This window comes from Apis mellifera, linkage group LG2 (assembly GCF_003254395.2).
Source record: "Apis mellifera strain DH4 linkage group LG2, Amel_HAv3.1, whole genome shotgun sequence".
In the NCBI taxonomy this organism is placed as follows: domain Eukaryota; kingdom Metazoa; phylum Arthropoda; class Insecta; order Hymenoptera; family Apidae; genus Apis; species Apis mellifera.
The window spans coordinates 15,973,169-15,988,798 of record NC_037639.1 but is presented as its reverse complement, the minus strand read 5'-3'; the positions used below and the strand labels follow the sequence as shown (position 1 = coordinate 15,988,798).

General features: G+C 38.9%; 2 protein-coding genes across 11 annotated transcripts; one reads left to right on the top strand and one right to left on the bottom strand.

Moving 5' to 3' along the window:
• Nucleotides 1–1,732: 1,732 nt before the first annotated feature.
• Nucleotides 1,733–12,109, bottom strand: LOC408653 (calcium-dependent secretion activator). 10 transcript variants are annotated; one of them, XM_016910827.2, is made up of 15 exons: nucleotides 11,621–12,109; nucleotides 8,952–9,446; nucleotides 8,711–8,878; nucleotides 7,952–8,443; nucleotides 7,481–7,884; nucleotides 6,882–7,346; nucleotides 6,458–6,817; nucleotides 4,849–5,088; nucleotides 4,471–4,773; nucleotides 3,592–3,758; nucleotides 3,039–3,490; nucleotides 2,805–2,963; nucleotides 2,624–2,740; nucleotides 2,296–2,531; nucleotides 1,733–2,158 (listed from the first exon to the last, which is right to left on the bottom strand). In XM_016910827.2, the coding sequence occupies exons 2-15, from the start codon at nucleotides 9,366–9,368 to the stop codon at nucleotides 1,963–1,965; spliced, it is 4,176 nt and encodes a 1,391-aa protein (XP_016766316.1). In that variant the 5' UTR covers nucleotides 9,369–9,446; nucleotides 11,621–12,109; the 3' UTR covers nucleotides 1,733–1,962. The 10 variants fall into 10 exon arrangements, with proteins under 10 accessions (XP_016766316.1, XP_016766320.1, XP_006568786.1 ...); XM_016910831.2 differs by lacking the exon at nucleotides 11,621–12,109 and adding an exon at nucleotides 10,999–11,423 and having other exon boundaries at nucleotides 2,624–2,737; XM_006568723.3 differs by lacking the exon at nucleotides 11,621–12,109 and adding an exon at nucleotides 10,999–11,422 and having other exon boundaries at nucleotides 3,592–3,748; nucleotides 4,470–4,773.
• A 1,820-nt stretch (nucleotides 12,110–13,929) lies between these two features.
• Nucleotides 13,930–15,315, top strand: LOC726419 (beta-1,3-galactosyltransferase). Its single transcript, NM_001319269.1, has 2 exons — nucleotides 13,930–14,062; nucleotides 14,210–15,315. The coding sequence occupies exons 1-2, from the start codon at nucleotides 13,930–13,932 to the stop codon at nucleotides 15,313–15,315; spliced, it is 1,239 nt and encodes a 412-aa protein (NP_001306198.1).
• The last annotated feature ends 315 nt before the right edge of the window (nucleotides 15,316–15,630 follow it).

Here is a 15,630-nt window from a genome sequence, read left to right as displayed (position 1 = left end):
ATCGCATCATCAAGAGATTCATACCGAAATAATAATAATCTAGGAAACTTGTTTACACGAAAGAGAATCGAACAGTAGAGTTGTATGTAGAGTTCTATCGGCGACACGGTTAGAAACGCTTGAGCACGGGCGCATGCCCGAGTTCGGCGTACGTGTCGTACGATTGGACGCATTAAGCGATGCTTATAAACATCATTTCAACGCGCTAATTTACACGATATAAAAATCTCCCTTTTGTCTGTATCGTTTTTCTCGCTAATATATGTATATTGTATATATATATATGTACATTTTTGTTTTATATATATACAATATATATATATATATATATGTATATACACACACAAATAAACATCTATCGATATAACTGTTCTCGAATGCGGCGCGCATTCCCCTCGAGTAAGGTATATGTATTTAAATAGAGCTATTCGCATTTCGTTCATCAACGTTTCTCTATTTAATCACTAACGTTTGTTTCCTCGTGCGTTGAACGGGAACGAAACGATTAAACGTATAAATGTATATGCATTTGTTCCATGCACATTGGAAATGGCCAAAGTACACATCGATCGGAAGACACGCATCGAAATCTTTTATAAACAATTATTTTTTTAATACTATTACTTTTGCTTGTACGTACGTACGTACGTTCGTTCGTTCGTTCGTTCGTTCGTTTGTTCGTTCGTTTGTTCGACGATTCGATACATTCTCTATTTTAACTTTGAATTTTATTTTCGTGTCATCGAGATTGTATATCAATATGCGAACAATTTGAGGTAGACAAAATATTTCGAGGCGTCAACGATCATTTGATTTCGTATTATTTAAATATTTAATATTACGAAAAAAAATTCACATAATACAATATATATATATAATTAATTTATATATATAGTTAAATTTGAATCGTCGTAATAACAAACGAAACTTGGAGACAACTTAGAGTATTCGTTGACAAGTTTTCGTTTATAGATATTAAATGCTTTATATAATATATGCATAATACATCAGAAAAATAATAATCGAATAAGATATTTCTATGACAAAGATATTAATACGACGGATAAAAGAGAAATTTGTAGATAGAAGAAAGAGAGAGAGAGAGAGAGAGAGAGAGAGAAAAGGAAATTTAACGTAAGTAAATACGATCAATTAGTTAAAGTTAAATTAACAATTAAAAAGCACACAATGGTGGATCGACAGACAGCAAAAACGAGGTACATTATTTCTATAAAATGTTTGATCGAAGGATATACAAAGATAGAAAGTATACATATTTATCGATGCACAGACAGAGAAAGAGACAAAGGAAAAGACCTTTCGACGTTTACACCGACCGCGTTCGCACTCGTTCTCACGTTACTCTTGTTTACGTTTGGACCAACGACGTCGAAAAAATCGATAAAGATTCGAGATAAAAAGCGCTGACGCTTTCGTTCGCTCGCGGGGAGAACAACGAACAATCGAACGTAATCGAACAACGAGAATCGAAGTAGTTTTGTCGAAAAGTCTGTTATATAGAATTTACTCGTGAAATAATTCTAACGATAAGGGTTGTCCTTTCGATCGATCGTAACGAATGACGATTCTTCTTCGAAGAATGCTTAAACTCGAACAAATTTCTAAAGTGTACTATGGACAATCCTGCTGTCGAAAAACTTTTCTCTTCTGTTTATATACATATTTATAGACGAAACAATCTATTTAGTTCAATTATCATGACTGAATGTTAAAAATAAAGTAATAATAATCGATTACGATTGATAACGATGATAAAGATGAGAGAAACGTGGAATAATAATAATAATAATAATAATAATCAATAAAAATTATAATTTAAATAATTTAAATAAAAGCAAGAGAAAGAAAGATGAAAAAGGATAAAGGAAGATAAAAAGATAAAAATGAGAAAGAGACCAGCGACGATAAAACAATAGTGATAAAATAATATAAAAAGAATGATCAAAACCAGCTAGGTCCACCAAACTTTGTCGAAAAGCCACCGATGCCCTTGCCAAACATGCTCCCAACTTTCTCAACAACGTTCGAAGTAACGTTGCTGATAATATTCGCGTCCTCGCTGTTGACCGTTTCCACGACCGTTACCTTTGGTTTTGGTCGTTCTACCTCGTCATCGTTACCGTTCTCCGAAAGACCTCTATGGAATAAGAAAGAATATGGAGAAAAGAAAACGTGTATGTATCTTTGCTCTCGGCAGGAAAGGAAAGAAGATAGAAAAACAATAACAGTAACGATAATAATAATAAAGTAAAAATAGAAAAAGGAAATACTCACTCTTCGTTCTGAACGCTCGTTAAGGCACAAGACGCTTCTTCCGTTTGCATCCTCTTAGATATAGTCTGATATGTCGTCGAATTGAGTTTTTCCTCTATAACACCTTGCAACTCGAAGTCTGAGTAAATTTTTTTTACGATATGGGCCAAACAGGTACATTGGTACAGATGTAAGCTATGGTCGAGCCTCTCCGAGAGCCACGTGCACAGCATTTGAATTTGCGCCGTGTACCATTGCTAGAATAAAAAGAAAGTAAAGTTAAGAAGAGAGAGAAAAAGTTGATCTCTTTTCGAGCATAGAGAGAATAACGTGGAGTATATTTTTTTACCTCGAAGAACGTTAAAATCCACAATTCGTCCAAAACTTTGCCACGAATCTGGTCCATGCAGTTCCTCGTGAAGCTTACGTAGGCCTGTCCCATTTCTTTCCCACTTCCCGATACCTTCTAAAAAAAAATTTCGTAAGCGGTGCTCGATCGGTAAATAAGCGCCGAAAGATGAAAAAAGTACCGTCAAACTGAGAATGGAGCCTATGAAGGATCCCTCGTCGTAGCGGGACAATTTGGATAAAGTCGTCTCGAGTACGGTGACCAGTTTGTTGATCATTCCTTGGGTCATGGCAGCCGAAGTCTTCTCTATCAAATCGTCGATTTTCGCGTGATATTGGTGCTGGAAAAATAATCGAGAATAAAGAGAATGAATAAAGAGAAGGGTGTGGAGACGAAGAGAAGAGAAAGACGTTACCACGTCGACGCCATCGATGGTGCACAGTTCGAAACTTTGATTTTTCGCGTCGAGTATTACGTTTACCATCGCGCACATTTCCGACGGTATGATGTAATCGGTGGAGATAAAAGTTACTCCTTTCTTCAACCATTGTTGAAACGCCGCGTCCGTTCGTTGAATGCAAGTCTCGATCATGTCGCAAGCCATCAGCGTTAACCTTTGCTCCAGATGCTGGCGAAATTCTTGGTCAGGCCAATGGAGATCCCGTATGAACGATTGGAGGGCGTCCAATTTCCAAAATAATTCGCCGGAAGTCGCGCAACCGTTCCCCTTTATCTCCCAACGTTCCTTCTCGAAACCTTTGTAGATCGATTGCGCGATCGACGTTTCCATCAGATCCACGTAACGCACCACCATCGGAGAAAAAGTGTCGCGAAGATGCTGGTGAAATCTACCGTTCTTCAAATTGTCTACGAATAAGAGAACGAATATTTTTCCTTCTTCCTCTTTTGATAAGATTCAAATGGAATAACGACGAAGAGAGAAAAGGAAAAGAGTATTAAAAACGTACCATCTTCCCTCAGATAATCGTTCAAGATTTTAAACAGTGGAAAACTGTCCCAAGTATCCCGTGGTTGTTCGGCCAGCACTTTGTCCATGTCGTCGGCGAACAATGACCAGAAGATCTCGGCGTGCTCCACCATAAGATCGCTAAACCAGGCGAACGCCTGCGGTACAGTGTAGTAGGAGCGACTCGTGAAAATATTGGACGTCACACACATATGTACGTATACGAGAAAGTGTTGTCAGGGATCGAAGAATCCTCGAGCACGGTAAATACGATCTGATCTTTGAAAGATAATCTCGAAAATTTAGACGAAAATCGAAAAACGTTTCTTCAATATTCCGTATACCTTTTCAAAATCGATTCAATTGGTAAAAAAGAAATGATTACCGTTCATCCTCGAGCACGGTAAATACGATCTGATCTTTGAAAGATACTCTCGAAAATTTAGAAAATCAAAAAACGTTTCTTCAATATTCCGTATACCTTTTCAAAATCGATTCAATTGGTAAAAAAGAAATGATTACCGTTCATTCTCGAGCATGGTAAATACGATCTGATCTTTGAAAGATATTCTCGAAAATTTAGACGAAAATTAAAAAAGGTTTCTTCAATATTCCGTATACCTTTTCAAAATCGATTCAATTGGTAAAAAAGAAATGATCGTGATTACCGTTCATCCTCGAGCACGGTAAATACGATCTGATCTTTGAAAGATACTCTCGAAAATTTAGACGAAAATCAAAAAACGTTTCTTCAAAATCGATTCAATTGGTAAAAAAGAAATGATCGTGATTACCGTTCATCCTTTCTTATTCTAACGTGCAATCTTCTCTCGAGGATCCAGGAGAGAAGACGATACTCAGTTGTAGAAACCCAACTAATACCTTCGAATAGTGCTCCCCGTTTTGTTGAAGCAGATCGACGCACATGTCGGCGAGGTGTATGAGATCCTCGAGTTTCTTGCTGGGCGGCACGCAAACCTCACCGCTGAAATCGTCCTCGATTTTCGCCTCGGCAGAGAGCTTGGTGTAATTGACGAGGGCGGCCTTCTCCAGGCAATTCTTGATCAACGTCTTCACCTCTTCTTGGGGAACGGGGCTCACCCCGTCCTTCATCATTACTCGCTCCAACAGGGACAGGGTAGCCTTCAACGCGCCATCCGGCCGACCGAAAGGGAAACTGTATCTGTGTTTTTTATTAAAATTGATTAATTAATTAATTAGAAAGGAATCTTTAATACACAGTTTCGTTTTTATATACCTGAAATTGGTAATTTGTTCCTCGAGAATTTGCCTGAGCCTCTCTTTGATGTCCTGAAACTTTTCCTTCTCCTCGTGGGTGATGGATCCGACCCGATCCGTCCGATTCCCGTAAACGTGAGTGGCGCAAAACGCGAAACTGAAGTGAATCAGGGTTGGATCGATCATTAAACCGCGATCGATTCTATCGAGTAAATCGTTCAAGTAGCATAAATGTCGAAAGCATCCTCGAACTCCGTATCTGCGAAACGAAACGATACTTCTTCTTCTTCTTTCCTTTCATCTTCACGTATACATATAAGCACGTGTGTAAAAAAAAATATATTGGGTTGGCAACTAAGTAATTGCGGATTTCACTCATAGATGGTTTCAGTTGAATTTTTTTACGTTTGCTGTAGTTCAAATATAAAACACATTTTGTTATTCGATAGTTGACAATTCAGCTGTCAATCGGTAAAAAAAGTTTTTTGATCAGTTGCGTAGTTTTCGTTTGGCGTTCGTTGAAAAATGGAAAATCAAAAGGAACATTGTCGTCATATTTTGCTTTTTTATTTTCGCAAAGGGAAAAATGGCGACGAAGCCTTAAAAGAACGGCAGTGTCAAAATTGATTTGACAAATTTCTGATGATTTTTCACTCAAAGACGAAAAACGCTCTGGTCGTCCAGTTGAAGTTGACGATGACCTAATCAAAACAATAATCGATTCGGATCGTCACAGTACAACTCGTGAGATTGCAGAGAAGCTTCATGTATCGCATACATGCATCGAAAACCACTTAAAACAACTTGGCTATGTTCAAAAACTCGATACATGGGTTCCTCACGAACTGAAAGAAAAGCATTTAACGCAACGCGTTAACAGCTGCGATTTTCTAAAGAAACGTAATGAAAATGATCCATTTTTAAAACGACTGATAATTGGCGATGAAAAATGGGTTGTTTGCAACAATATCAAGCGGAAAAGATGGTGGAGCAGGCCACGTGAACCAGTTCGAACAACATCAAAAGCTGGTATTCGTCGAAAGAAGATTTTGTTATCAGTTTGGTGGGATTACAAAGGAATTGTCTATTTTGAACTCTTACCACCCAACCGAACGATCAATTCTGTTGTCTACATTGAACAACTAACGAAATTAAACAATGCAGTTGAAGAAAAGCGGCCCGAATTGACAAATCGAAAAGGTGTCGTATTCCATCATGACGATGCAAGGCCACACACATCTTTGGTCACTCGGCAAAAATTATTGGAGCTTGGTTGGGATGTTTTGCCACATCCACCATATAGTCCTGCCTTGCGCCATCCGATTACTTTTTGTTTCGATCTTTACAAAACTCCTCGAATGGTAAAAATTTCAATAACGATGATGATATCGAATCGTACCTGATTCAGTTTTTTGCTAATAAAAACCACAAGTTTTACGAACGTGGGATGATTATGATGCTGCCTGAAAGATGGCAAAAGGTCATTGATCAAAATGGGTAACGCATTACGGAATGAAGTTATTTAGTTCCATGAAAAAATTGTCTTTGATTTTCTAAAAAAAAAAATCCGCAATTACTCAGTTACCAACCCAATATTTTATAATGGTGATCGTAAAATCATTTTTTACCTCGCGCAATACTCGTCCAGAACGAATACTTGGCCGGGTGAGAACCAGCCGAGGGAGCAGTAGGGATCGTTCAATCGATAATCGAGAACCAAATTTTGCAAAAACTTGAAGAGGGCGTGATGGTCGAACTTGCAGGGATCGGCGCTGATGTAATCCTCCATCCCGTGCTTTTTCGCCCGGTCGGCGTCTCCCTGTATCTTGCTGATGGTGGAATTTTTGTCCGCCACGGATACAGGGGGGGTAGGTTTGTGCGACTGGCCGGTCGCCCTGTACATGACCATCACCCAAGTTTGACACTCGTTCTCGTCGTCCGCGGCGAACACTATATTGTCCCCCTCGCGAACGGCGTTGAAATAAAATCTGAAATTACACAAACATTATAGATAAGAATAATTCGATGGAATGAATAACAATGATGTATCACCTTCCGTCATCTAAATCCATGCCGACCATCAGATTGGCCGAAAGCGGTTCGATATAGTCGACCGTGTACCCGTCCAGTTGCATCATCTCGGATGGCTCGCTCCTTCTCTCTTTGTACGAGCACATGGCGAACGTGTATTGGGAAACTTGGACCAACACGTGGTACCGTTTCTTCCATTTCTTCCACACGGATTTGCCCATCGCGTAAAGATAGCCGCAATGCTTCATGTTGAACGGTTTATCCATCCGGCAACCGACTTTGATGAGAAGCTCCTGGTCGGGGCAGTTCTTCGGCACAGACATTCGATACCATTCCGGATGTTTGCACGAGAACGGCGTAGGTCGTAGGTTCACCTTGCCCAGCTCCTTATCCTCGAGCGCGAGCATCGCCGAATTCTCGGTGTACAGTCGAACCTTGACCAGCGGCAGAGGTTGCATGGTGGTAAAATCGCCTTGAGTGTCCCACCTGTAAATCGACGCGGCGAAAGAGAGAAAAAGAAAGAGGAGAGAGAGAGAGAGAGAGAGAGAAGAGAGAAAGAACAGAGTTCTGTCGACTCGAAAGTATACTATTTCGTCGAGGATACACTCGTTGCTACTCACATAGGTTTCGAGGCTTCGGCGTGGTCGGTTTGCAGCTTTTTACCGCGGTCGACCTCCATCGTGCAATAGACGATCTTGTTGGGTGGCAAACTCTTCAGGCCCCTGACCTCCACGACCACGACGGCCAGCTGGAAGGTGAGGCCCACGTCCATTTTGGTTAGCTGCGGTTCCGAGTCGGCGGAGTCGCTCTCCAATTTAACGAGGGAACCCTGACCGCGGCAGCGGGAGCGCTCACGACGGTGATTGCGCTTCAGCTTCTGCAGCCCGTATTTGCTGTCTGTCGAACCTTTCGAGACTGGCAACGACTCTAAATTAGCCATCAACAGATTGATAGACGACTTTAGTTCCTCGATGTAGAGCGACTCCATCTCTTTTACGAGAAACTTGGGCATAAGCTTGCGATTCTGTGGAAACAGGTTTGAATTAAAAAAAAAAAAAAATGTAAGAGTAAACGTAAGAAATTTGATTTACCTTTTCCATCTCGTTCACCTTCTGGAGGCGACCGTCCAGCTCCCTCCTGATGGCGGCAGCCTGTTCGTCGGCTGAGTCCAACAGGAGGGCGTTGAACAGAAGCTGATGCTCGAACTTCTTGATGCCAAGAATTTGCTGGAACATGTCGTAAAGCTGCTCCTTCGGCAGAATCATCTCCGAGATCAAAGACTGTTGTTGCATCCTGGAGGGCCTCTTGGTCTCCTCGTCCCCCGTGCCTTTCATGATACAATCGAATTTGGCCAACCAGGACGTAAGCACAGTCTCTTTGCTCAACCCGTCGATTTCCGGGAAGCGTAGGACACGAATCTTTATGTTCTCCTTGAACACCTCGCGGAAGTCGAGTTGCGAGCAAGCGCCGCTTTGAACCATTTGCATCACGCGGTCCGACGTTAGGAACACGTCGTAGTAATTCTGTATGGCGTTTCGAAACGCTTCGTCCGCCATTATTTGCGTTTCTCCCTTCAGGAAACTCTGTAAATTACATATATATATATCCACATTTTCTAGTTTTAAAAATTCTAGAATCAAGGTAAATCAATTCATCAGGAATCAATTCATAGACGTAAAATGGTATACGGCTTCTTCCATCGCTTACGTTACATCTTATCCAAAAGGTTTCTTTCGCGCGATCTTTCTTTACTTTTCTCTTTTCTTTTCTCCATTTATATGGATATTTGTATACATGAAATCGTGATAATTAAATAATTGCACTTGCAATAAGGAATGAGAAAGGATTACCTGGAAACGAGAACATATCGTTTCAAGTTGTTGCTTGGTCACTTTTAGCGGACGTTTCGTCATATCCAACGGTTGTTTGGCGTTAAACGGATATGCAACGCATCTCGACACGAACACGTACAGTTGTATCCTGGTCTTCCTTTCCTCTTCCTCTCGTTCCTGTTTATCCTGCGAAAAATAAAAAACGTAAATAAAAGTACAAAAAAATTAACATTACAAAAGAGAAGAAGAGAAGAAAAACCTGAAGATCGGTTTCGGTTTTCTCGCTGGCGACGGAGGGCGAGGGGCTGGTAGGTCTCTGAGCGTAACTAGCCGCATCCTGGGCGGCAGACATCGACGGCGATAACGAGTTTCTCGCCGCGGAGAGAGAGGAGGATGCGTCGGCATCCTGGCCGGTGCCCCCGCCAGCCCGAGGTGTCCCGATCGGTCCGTGGATCGAGCCTCCTGGGGAGGCCAACGAGCTCACGCTGCCCGAAACGGGACCGCTCGCGGTGGCGAGGCTCCCTCCGGGTCCAATCTGTCGCCGGGATCCGTACGAGCTACCGCTCCCTGCGCGAGCTCCACCGCTGCCTCCGCCACTACCGCCACCGACGCTTCCGACGTGTTGAGAACTCTGGTCCTCCTCGCTTTCCGACTCCGACGAGCTCGGGTCGATCATTCTGCTCCCTCAGGATATATACTTTTCGATATTTCCTATTCCAATCGGTCGTCAATCCCTTCTTTCCGTCCGCCACACCTACGATCAATTTCTTTTCATCTTGGAATATTCATATATATATATGTATATGTATATATGTACGTATATATGTATGTATGTATAAGCGCGCGCACATGTACGCACACGTACACACATATATACGCGAGTATCGATGCACAGTCGCAATTAAGATAAGTGAAAAAAATATTAGGAAGGGAGAGAAGAGATAAGAAAGTTGGACGGTTGAAACGCAACGAATATCGATCGCCACCGTTCGTTCGTTCGTCTCTGTTCAGTTCCATTTTCTTTCTTGCTCTATCTATCGCGTCACTCTAGTAGTGTTCCTTGTTCGAACAAGGATTGACTTGCGCGAGGATCGAGTCACGCGAGATGCACGCGAAACGAAACGGCGGCGATTGGTCGATTCGAATTGGCGGATCGTTGCGACGAAATGAGACGTCGGTTTCGAAAAACTTACGCTAGAGTGAATCGCGTGTTTGTTTACGAGTATACGTGAACTTCAACTAGTTTTAGTATACATTTAACCGCAGATGTGCGAATATGTGTGAAGATAACGCTTGTAACGTGTCAGAGTCGAGTACCGGTTTAAATTCGAGTTCGTGGCATTGTCACGCTTTTATACGCTTTACATTTCACGCGCGTTTTCGTGTTTGTTTCTTTGTTTTCCTTCCTTCTCAACGTCCCGTATTGGCCCACATTTCCGCGCATTTCCCATTCTATAAATAACACGTACACGTGGTTCCTCCTTGATACGTCTCGTATCGATTCCTCTTATTCTCAGTGCGTCCAATGTTTACACACACCCTCTCCTCCTCGATTTAACTCGTTAAATATTTTTCACGCGTACGTGCGTTTAAATATACAAACGTTCGAATTAAATTGTGTATAGCACGTCATATCTATCGTATCTATTCGTGATCGAGGATCGCGTGTCTCTATTCTTTCGATCGGGTTCTATTTTTTCTATGACGAAGAAAACGATAACGAATATATAAAACGAAAAATTAATGAAAAATTCGATCAACGAGACGCATTATACACGCAGTTTATATTGACACTTCCGCATCGATATCAACGGATAGAAACGCGCGCAACTACCGGCACCGGTATAGCTCATTATCATAGATATTCCTGTCACTCGTAGATATCCCTTTCTTTACAAATTTTCTTTTATGCTAATCGTTTTTATCGTCCTTAATCGTTTTCATTCCCATTCGATTCTCATAAAACTCGCGTAAAAATCAAAGCTCTTTCCGTTACGAAATTTTGTCATCATCGAATGAAATCGAATTTAACGCGTTCGAACGCGAAACGTAATGTCGTCGATTCGATGCGAAACGCGAAAACGAAAGATTCGTGTCGAAGGGTGTGTCGCGACACGCAGGAAGGAATACCGAAACGAATCTACTTGTTGGAGCGAATCTCTCGCTCTTACTCTTTCCCTCTTTTGGCATACAGTCGCTCGTGTCCTATCGTATTCCCATTTCCTCTTTTGCACTCTCGTTCTCTTTCGTGCATGCGCACGTGTCACAACTTTTGCGATCGTTATTACAAGCCCACTGAAACCAACCTTTTTTTTTCAAGCAATACGCGGCCACAGTGTCCCCGAATATCGACAGATCATCCTGTGTTCATGTTATCGAGCTCGAATGCACTCGGAATCTTGTTTCGCGTTACAAATGTCAAATTATTCTAGTTACTTTTCTAGACGCGTTGTTATATGACAATGCGATCTATGGAGAAGAAGAAACAAAAGGGACAGTTTAGGATTTTCTCTGGTATATACGATTTACAAACTTGCCACCGTTATTAACAAGTGTGAACGAAGGTTAAAGAGAGTGGACGGATTGAACTCTCAATGATCACGACGTGTCCCAACGTACTCGACCGCCTTCGTTCGTCTACTAACCAACCACCGATATGATAGCGCCGACGCCGATAGTGACACCGACACTGATGTCCCGACGCCGACGCCGACGCCGACGCGGCCACTGACGTTGCACATCACTGGGGAAACACTCGCGAGGATAGAGATAAACTTTCGGCAACAAGGAGAAACGATAGAAGAAAAAAAAGAAAAGGAAAAGATAAGTGGAATATGTATTCAGAAACACCGTACGAAATGTGTAACGATCGAAGAGTAACGAAATAACGGATGGAAAATGTCATCATTTTGTGAAAAGTACGCTTACCTCGATGAATGACCTCGGAAAAGAAGAGAAAATATTCCTTGTAAAAATAATCTGTCGGTAGTTTCTAAATCTAACTTGAAGTGGAAAGGGGATAAGGAAGGAAGAAAAAATAGTCTTTGATCAAAATAATTGTAATAAAATAGGAGCGAAAACGTGAAAAGGGAGCATAAAGTAAATCGAGTTGAAGAGTGGAGGAACAAATAGAGAATGGGGTGTGTCAAAGAAGGGGATTAAAAAGAGAGGTAGAGAGAAAGCAAGAAAGACGGGTTATAGGCAGAAGCAAAGTGGCAGTGGGCCATCGATTGGTTGCGCGCGATTGTCAATGTTGGCGGTCATTCGACGTTACTGCCATCGTGTCGCAGCGCGTCGTCGTCTTTCTTCTCTTTAGATTATCTATGTAATATACATATCTATCTGTATATTTTTCTTAAATAGTTTATTCTTTCCTTCTTTGCTCTTTCTCTCTCTTCTTTGTCATATTCTACTTTAATTTATATTTAATAAATTTTCGAATAAATTTTTCGTTTATCAACGATTAATAAGGTTAACTCCATCAATGATTGAACTTAATCGATGTGTTATAAAATTATAATAATTATTTCTCATTTCAGCAAACGAAAACTCTCGTTCTTTTGAAAGAAAAAATTCACGTACGTTTTTTAATCCAAGAAAAAAATCCTGATTGACCATTCATTAACGAACACAACACGCTTTCTCGGTGTTTTAGGTCAAGTGGATTCTCTCTAGAGACTCTCTAGTGTCTAGAGATTCTTACTTTATTTAGATATTTTAAATTCTGGAAAAAAATTACATATTCATCTTGTTGTTGATTTTACATTTTTTTAATTGGATATTTTCAAACAAATTTCGTAATATTACTTCTTCGATTACATACATCGATTTACAACTTTTTATTGCTGCAAATTTTTCTTCGATTTACCGATTCTCGAAACATTACTCTTATAAGCATAATTATTCTATTCTTTTACAATTATATATATATAATATTTCGATCGATACTTAAAAAAAATGAAAATCAAATGAATTCGATATATTATTACAACAAACCTGTTATATCGATTCGATAATTCGATTTTATTGTTAACAATTTATTCAATCAGCAATATTTTTTTGTGAAAACATTCTTGACCTATGATAAGGTTACGCCATTTGCTTTCCCTTAGAGTAGGCGTAATCAGTTGAAATTCTGGCACTTTGCCAGTTACGAAAAAATAGGTTATCGATCAAACGTTTTTGTATTTAACAATCTTGAATTTGCCGAAATACCTGGCATTTTTTTTTTGTCTTTTAATTTCTTTCATTTTTATTTCTCTTTATAATATTTTCTTATTTATTCGTTTATCATATTTTTTTTTTTAAATTTCACGATAATATAAAATAAAGTATTTTACAATTATAAATTTCATTTTATTAAAGCCCGATTACATTTAACTCGAATCACAAATTTTTTACTCTTTTCTAGTCACACAATGCAAATTAAAAATTAAATAATCTGATAATTATTTATTATAAAAAAAAAAAAAGATCAAGCTAGCTTTCTCGATTTTCATAAAATGGACGATAGAATGAAAATATAAAAGTGGCAATAACGACATCTCGAAGAGAAATCGGGAAATAGAAATATTCGATAGGGAAAAAAGTATCGTTCGATAAGTCTGGTTCAATCGAATATCTCGTTTGAAAACGAGTCTTGCGATTTTCGATATAAAGTCGATGATGATTGATGATCGGAAATTCAATGTCATCGATATGAAATATGTCGATATTGTGGTAAAGAATAAATACAATGGCAGTGAGAACGATTCTTTTATCTTACGAAACGTATGAAGTTACGTAAATTCGTTCGTGTAAATATTAATCCATCTTTTTCGGATAGTTGGAATAAAAACTGTTGTTTGTCACCAATGTGTAACACAATGCATGAAAGATCAAGATATTTTGATTGAAAGATCAACAGGGAGATTGTCAAAAAAAGAAGATTTTTAATGATTGCTGCTACATTGATCGACCATCTGTTCTAAATACGCTAGATATCATGAGACGAAAATGAGAGAAAAATCGAAATATTTTTCGTATAATCATTTCAAATGAAATAATATGAAAATAATCTCTTTATCGGAATACCTGTCAATTAGTTTTGCAACATACGACACCGTTGTGGAGTTTGAAGAAACTCGTAACGTTGTTAACCGGATCGGATAGCATAATAATAATGTAGTAGATGAAGAAGAAAGAAAAATTCGAAGGAATAAGCAAGGAATAAACGGGTAAAAAAAAAAAAAATCGCTATGTATCAATTACTACATTTTCGTAGTCGTTCTTTGCGAACTCTTATCCTGGGATTGATTTGCTTGACTTTTTATGCATATTATCGCACTACTTATTACGATGTCCCTCAATATAATGTACCACGAAATGTCAGTGAGTATGCTATGTATATGATATATTATTAGAATAATATTTTATATTTATTCATCTTGAAAAAACGAAATTAATTTAACATTTATATGTTATCGTTGATGGTACATCTTATATTTATATTTAATATAAACTTTATATTTTATTCAGGCCGATCTACGTCTCAGGAAATTTATAAGCAACGGTCAAACGTCACTATAGAGCTTCGTATGTCATCTTTGCCCAAGAATGATTCTCCTGAATTATCAATCGTTGACACTTATAACGTACAAAATGTTAGTAATCTTTCAAATTCTTTGATTACTACGCAATCAACATCTAGCTCTCAGACGACAAACGTATCGATTCCTGTTTCCAAACAAAGCAACGAAAAGTCACAGACACGAGTGGAAAAGATCATAAATGAGACCAAAGATGTCTCTGTTCCTTTGAATGAGTGCTCTGCGCGTGCTATTTATGAAGCTGGTCATATGGTACCAATTCCAGAAAAATGCCCAAATTTTGGTAAAGAAATGGATCTGGTAATCATAATAATGTCTGCACCGACACATCTAGAAGCTAGGATGGCGATACGACAAACATGGGGTCATTTTGGTCAAAGAAGTGATATCAGTATCTTATTCATGTTAGGTGCAACTATGGATTCCAAAGTGGAGACGATTTTGAGAAAAGAGCAAAAAACTTACAACGACGTGATACGCGGAAAATTTTTAGATTCCTATTCCAACTTGACGCTTAAAACGATATCTACTCTTGAATGGGTGGATAATTATTGTTCCAAAGTTAAATTTCTTTTAAAGACTGATGACGATATGTTTATTAATGTTCCACGTTTGCAAGCTTTTACAATTAAACATGCGAGAGATAAAAACGTAATATTTGGAAGATTGGCTAAAAAATGGAAACCAATTAGAAATAAGAAAAGCAAATATTTTGTGTCCCAAGCTCAATTCAAACATGCCGTATTTCCAGACTTTACTACCGGACCAGCATATCTCTTATCCAGTGATATCGTGCGTAAATTATATGATGCTGCATTGGATCAAACGTATCTTAAACTCGAAGATGTTTTTGTGACTGGTATAGTAGCGGATAAATTGGGGATAAAAAGGACACACGCTAATGAATTTTTAAATAAAAAGATTTCATATAGTGCGTGTAATGTTCAACGAGGCATTAGTATTCATATGGTCAAATATAGCGAACAATTTGATCTTTGGAAAAAATTATTTGATGGTAAAAGTAAATGTAAATGATAAACAGCGCTTAAAGTAATAGATATTCCATATCCTACTAGCGCGATACATCATTTGATTCTCTCTATGACGATCGATCAAAATACACCATTTATTCGACTGTGCTCGGTTAGATGCAACAAATAATAAATTAACTTTTTTTTTTCATTCGAATATTTAATTAATCGTAATAGAGATTTTTCTTTTTCTTTTTTTTTTTCTTTTTCTTTTTTTCTTTCTATTTCTTTCTTTTTCTTTAAATCAAAAAGAAACAGGAATCATGAATTGAAATTATTATTTAATGTAATAATATAATTGTGTCTTTTATATTTCGTG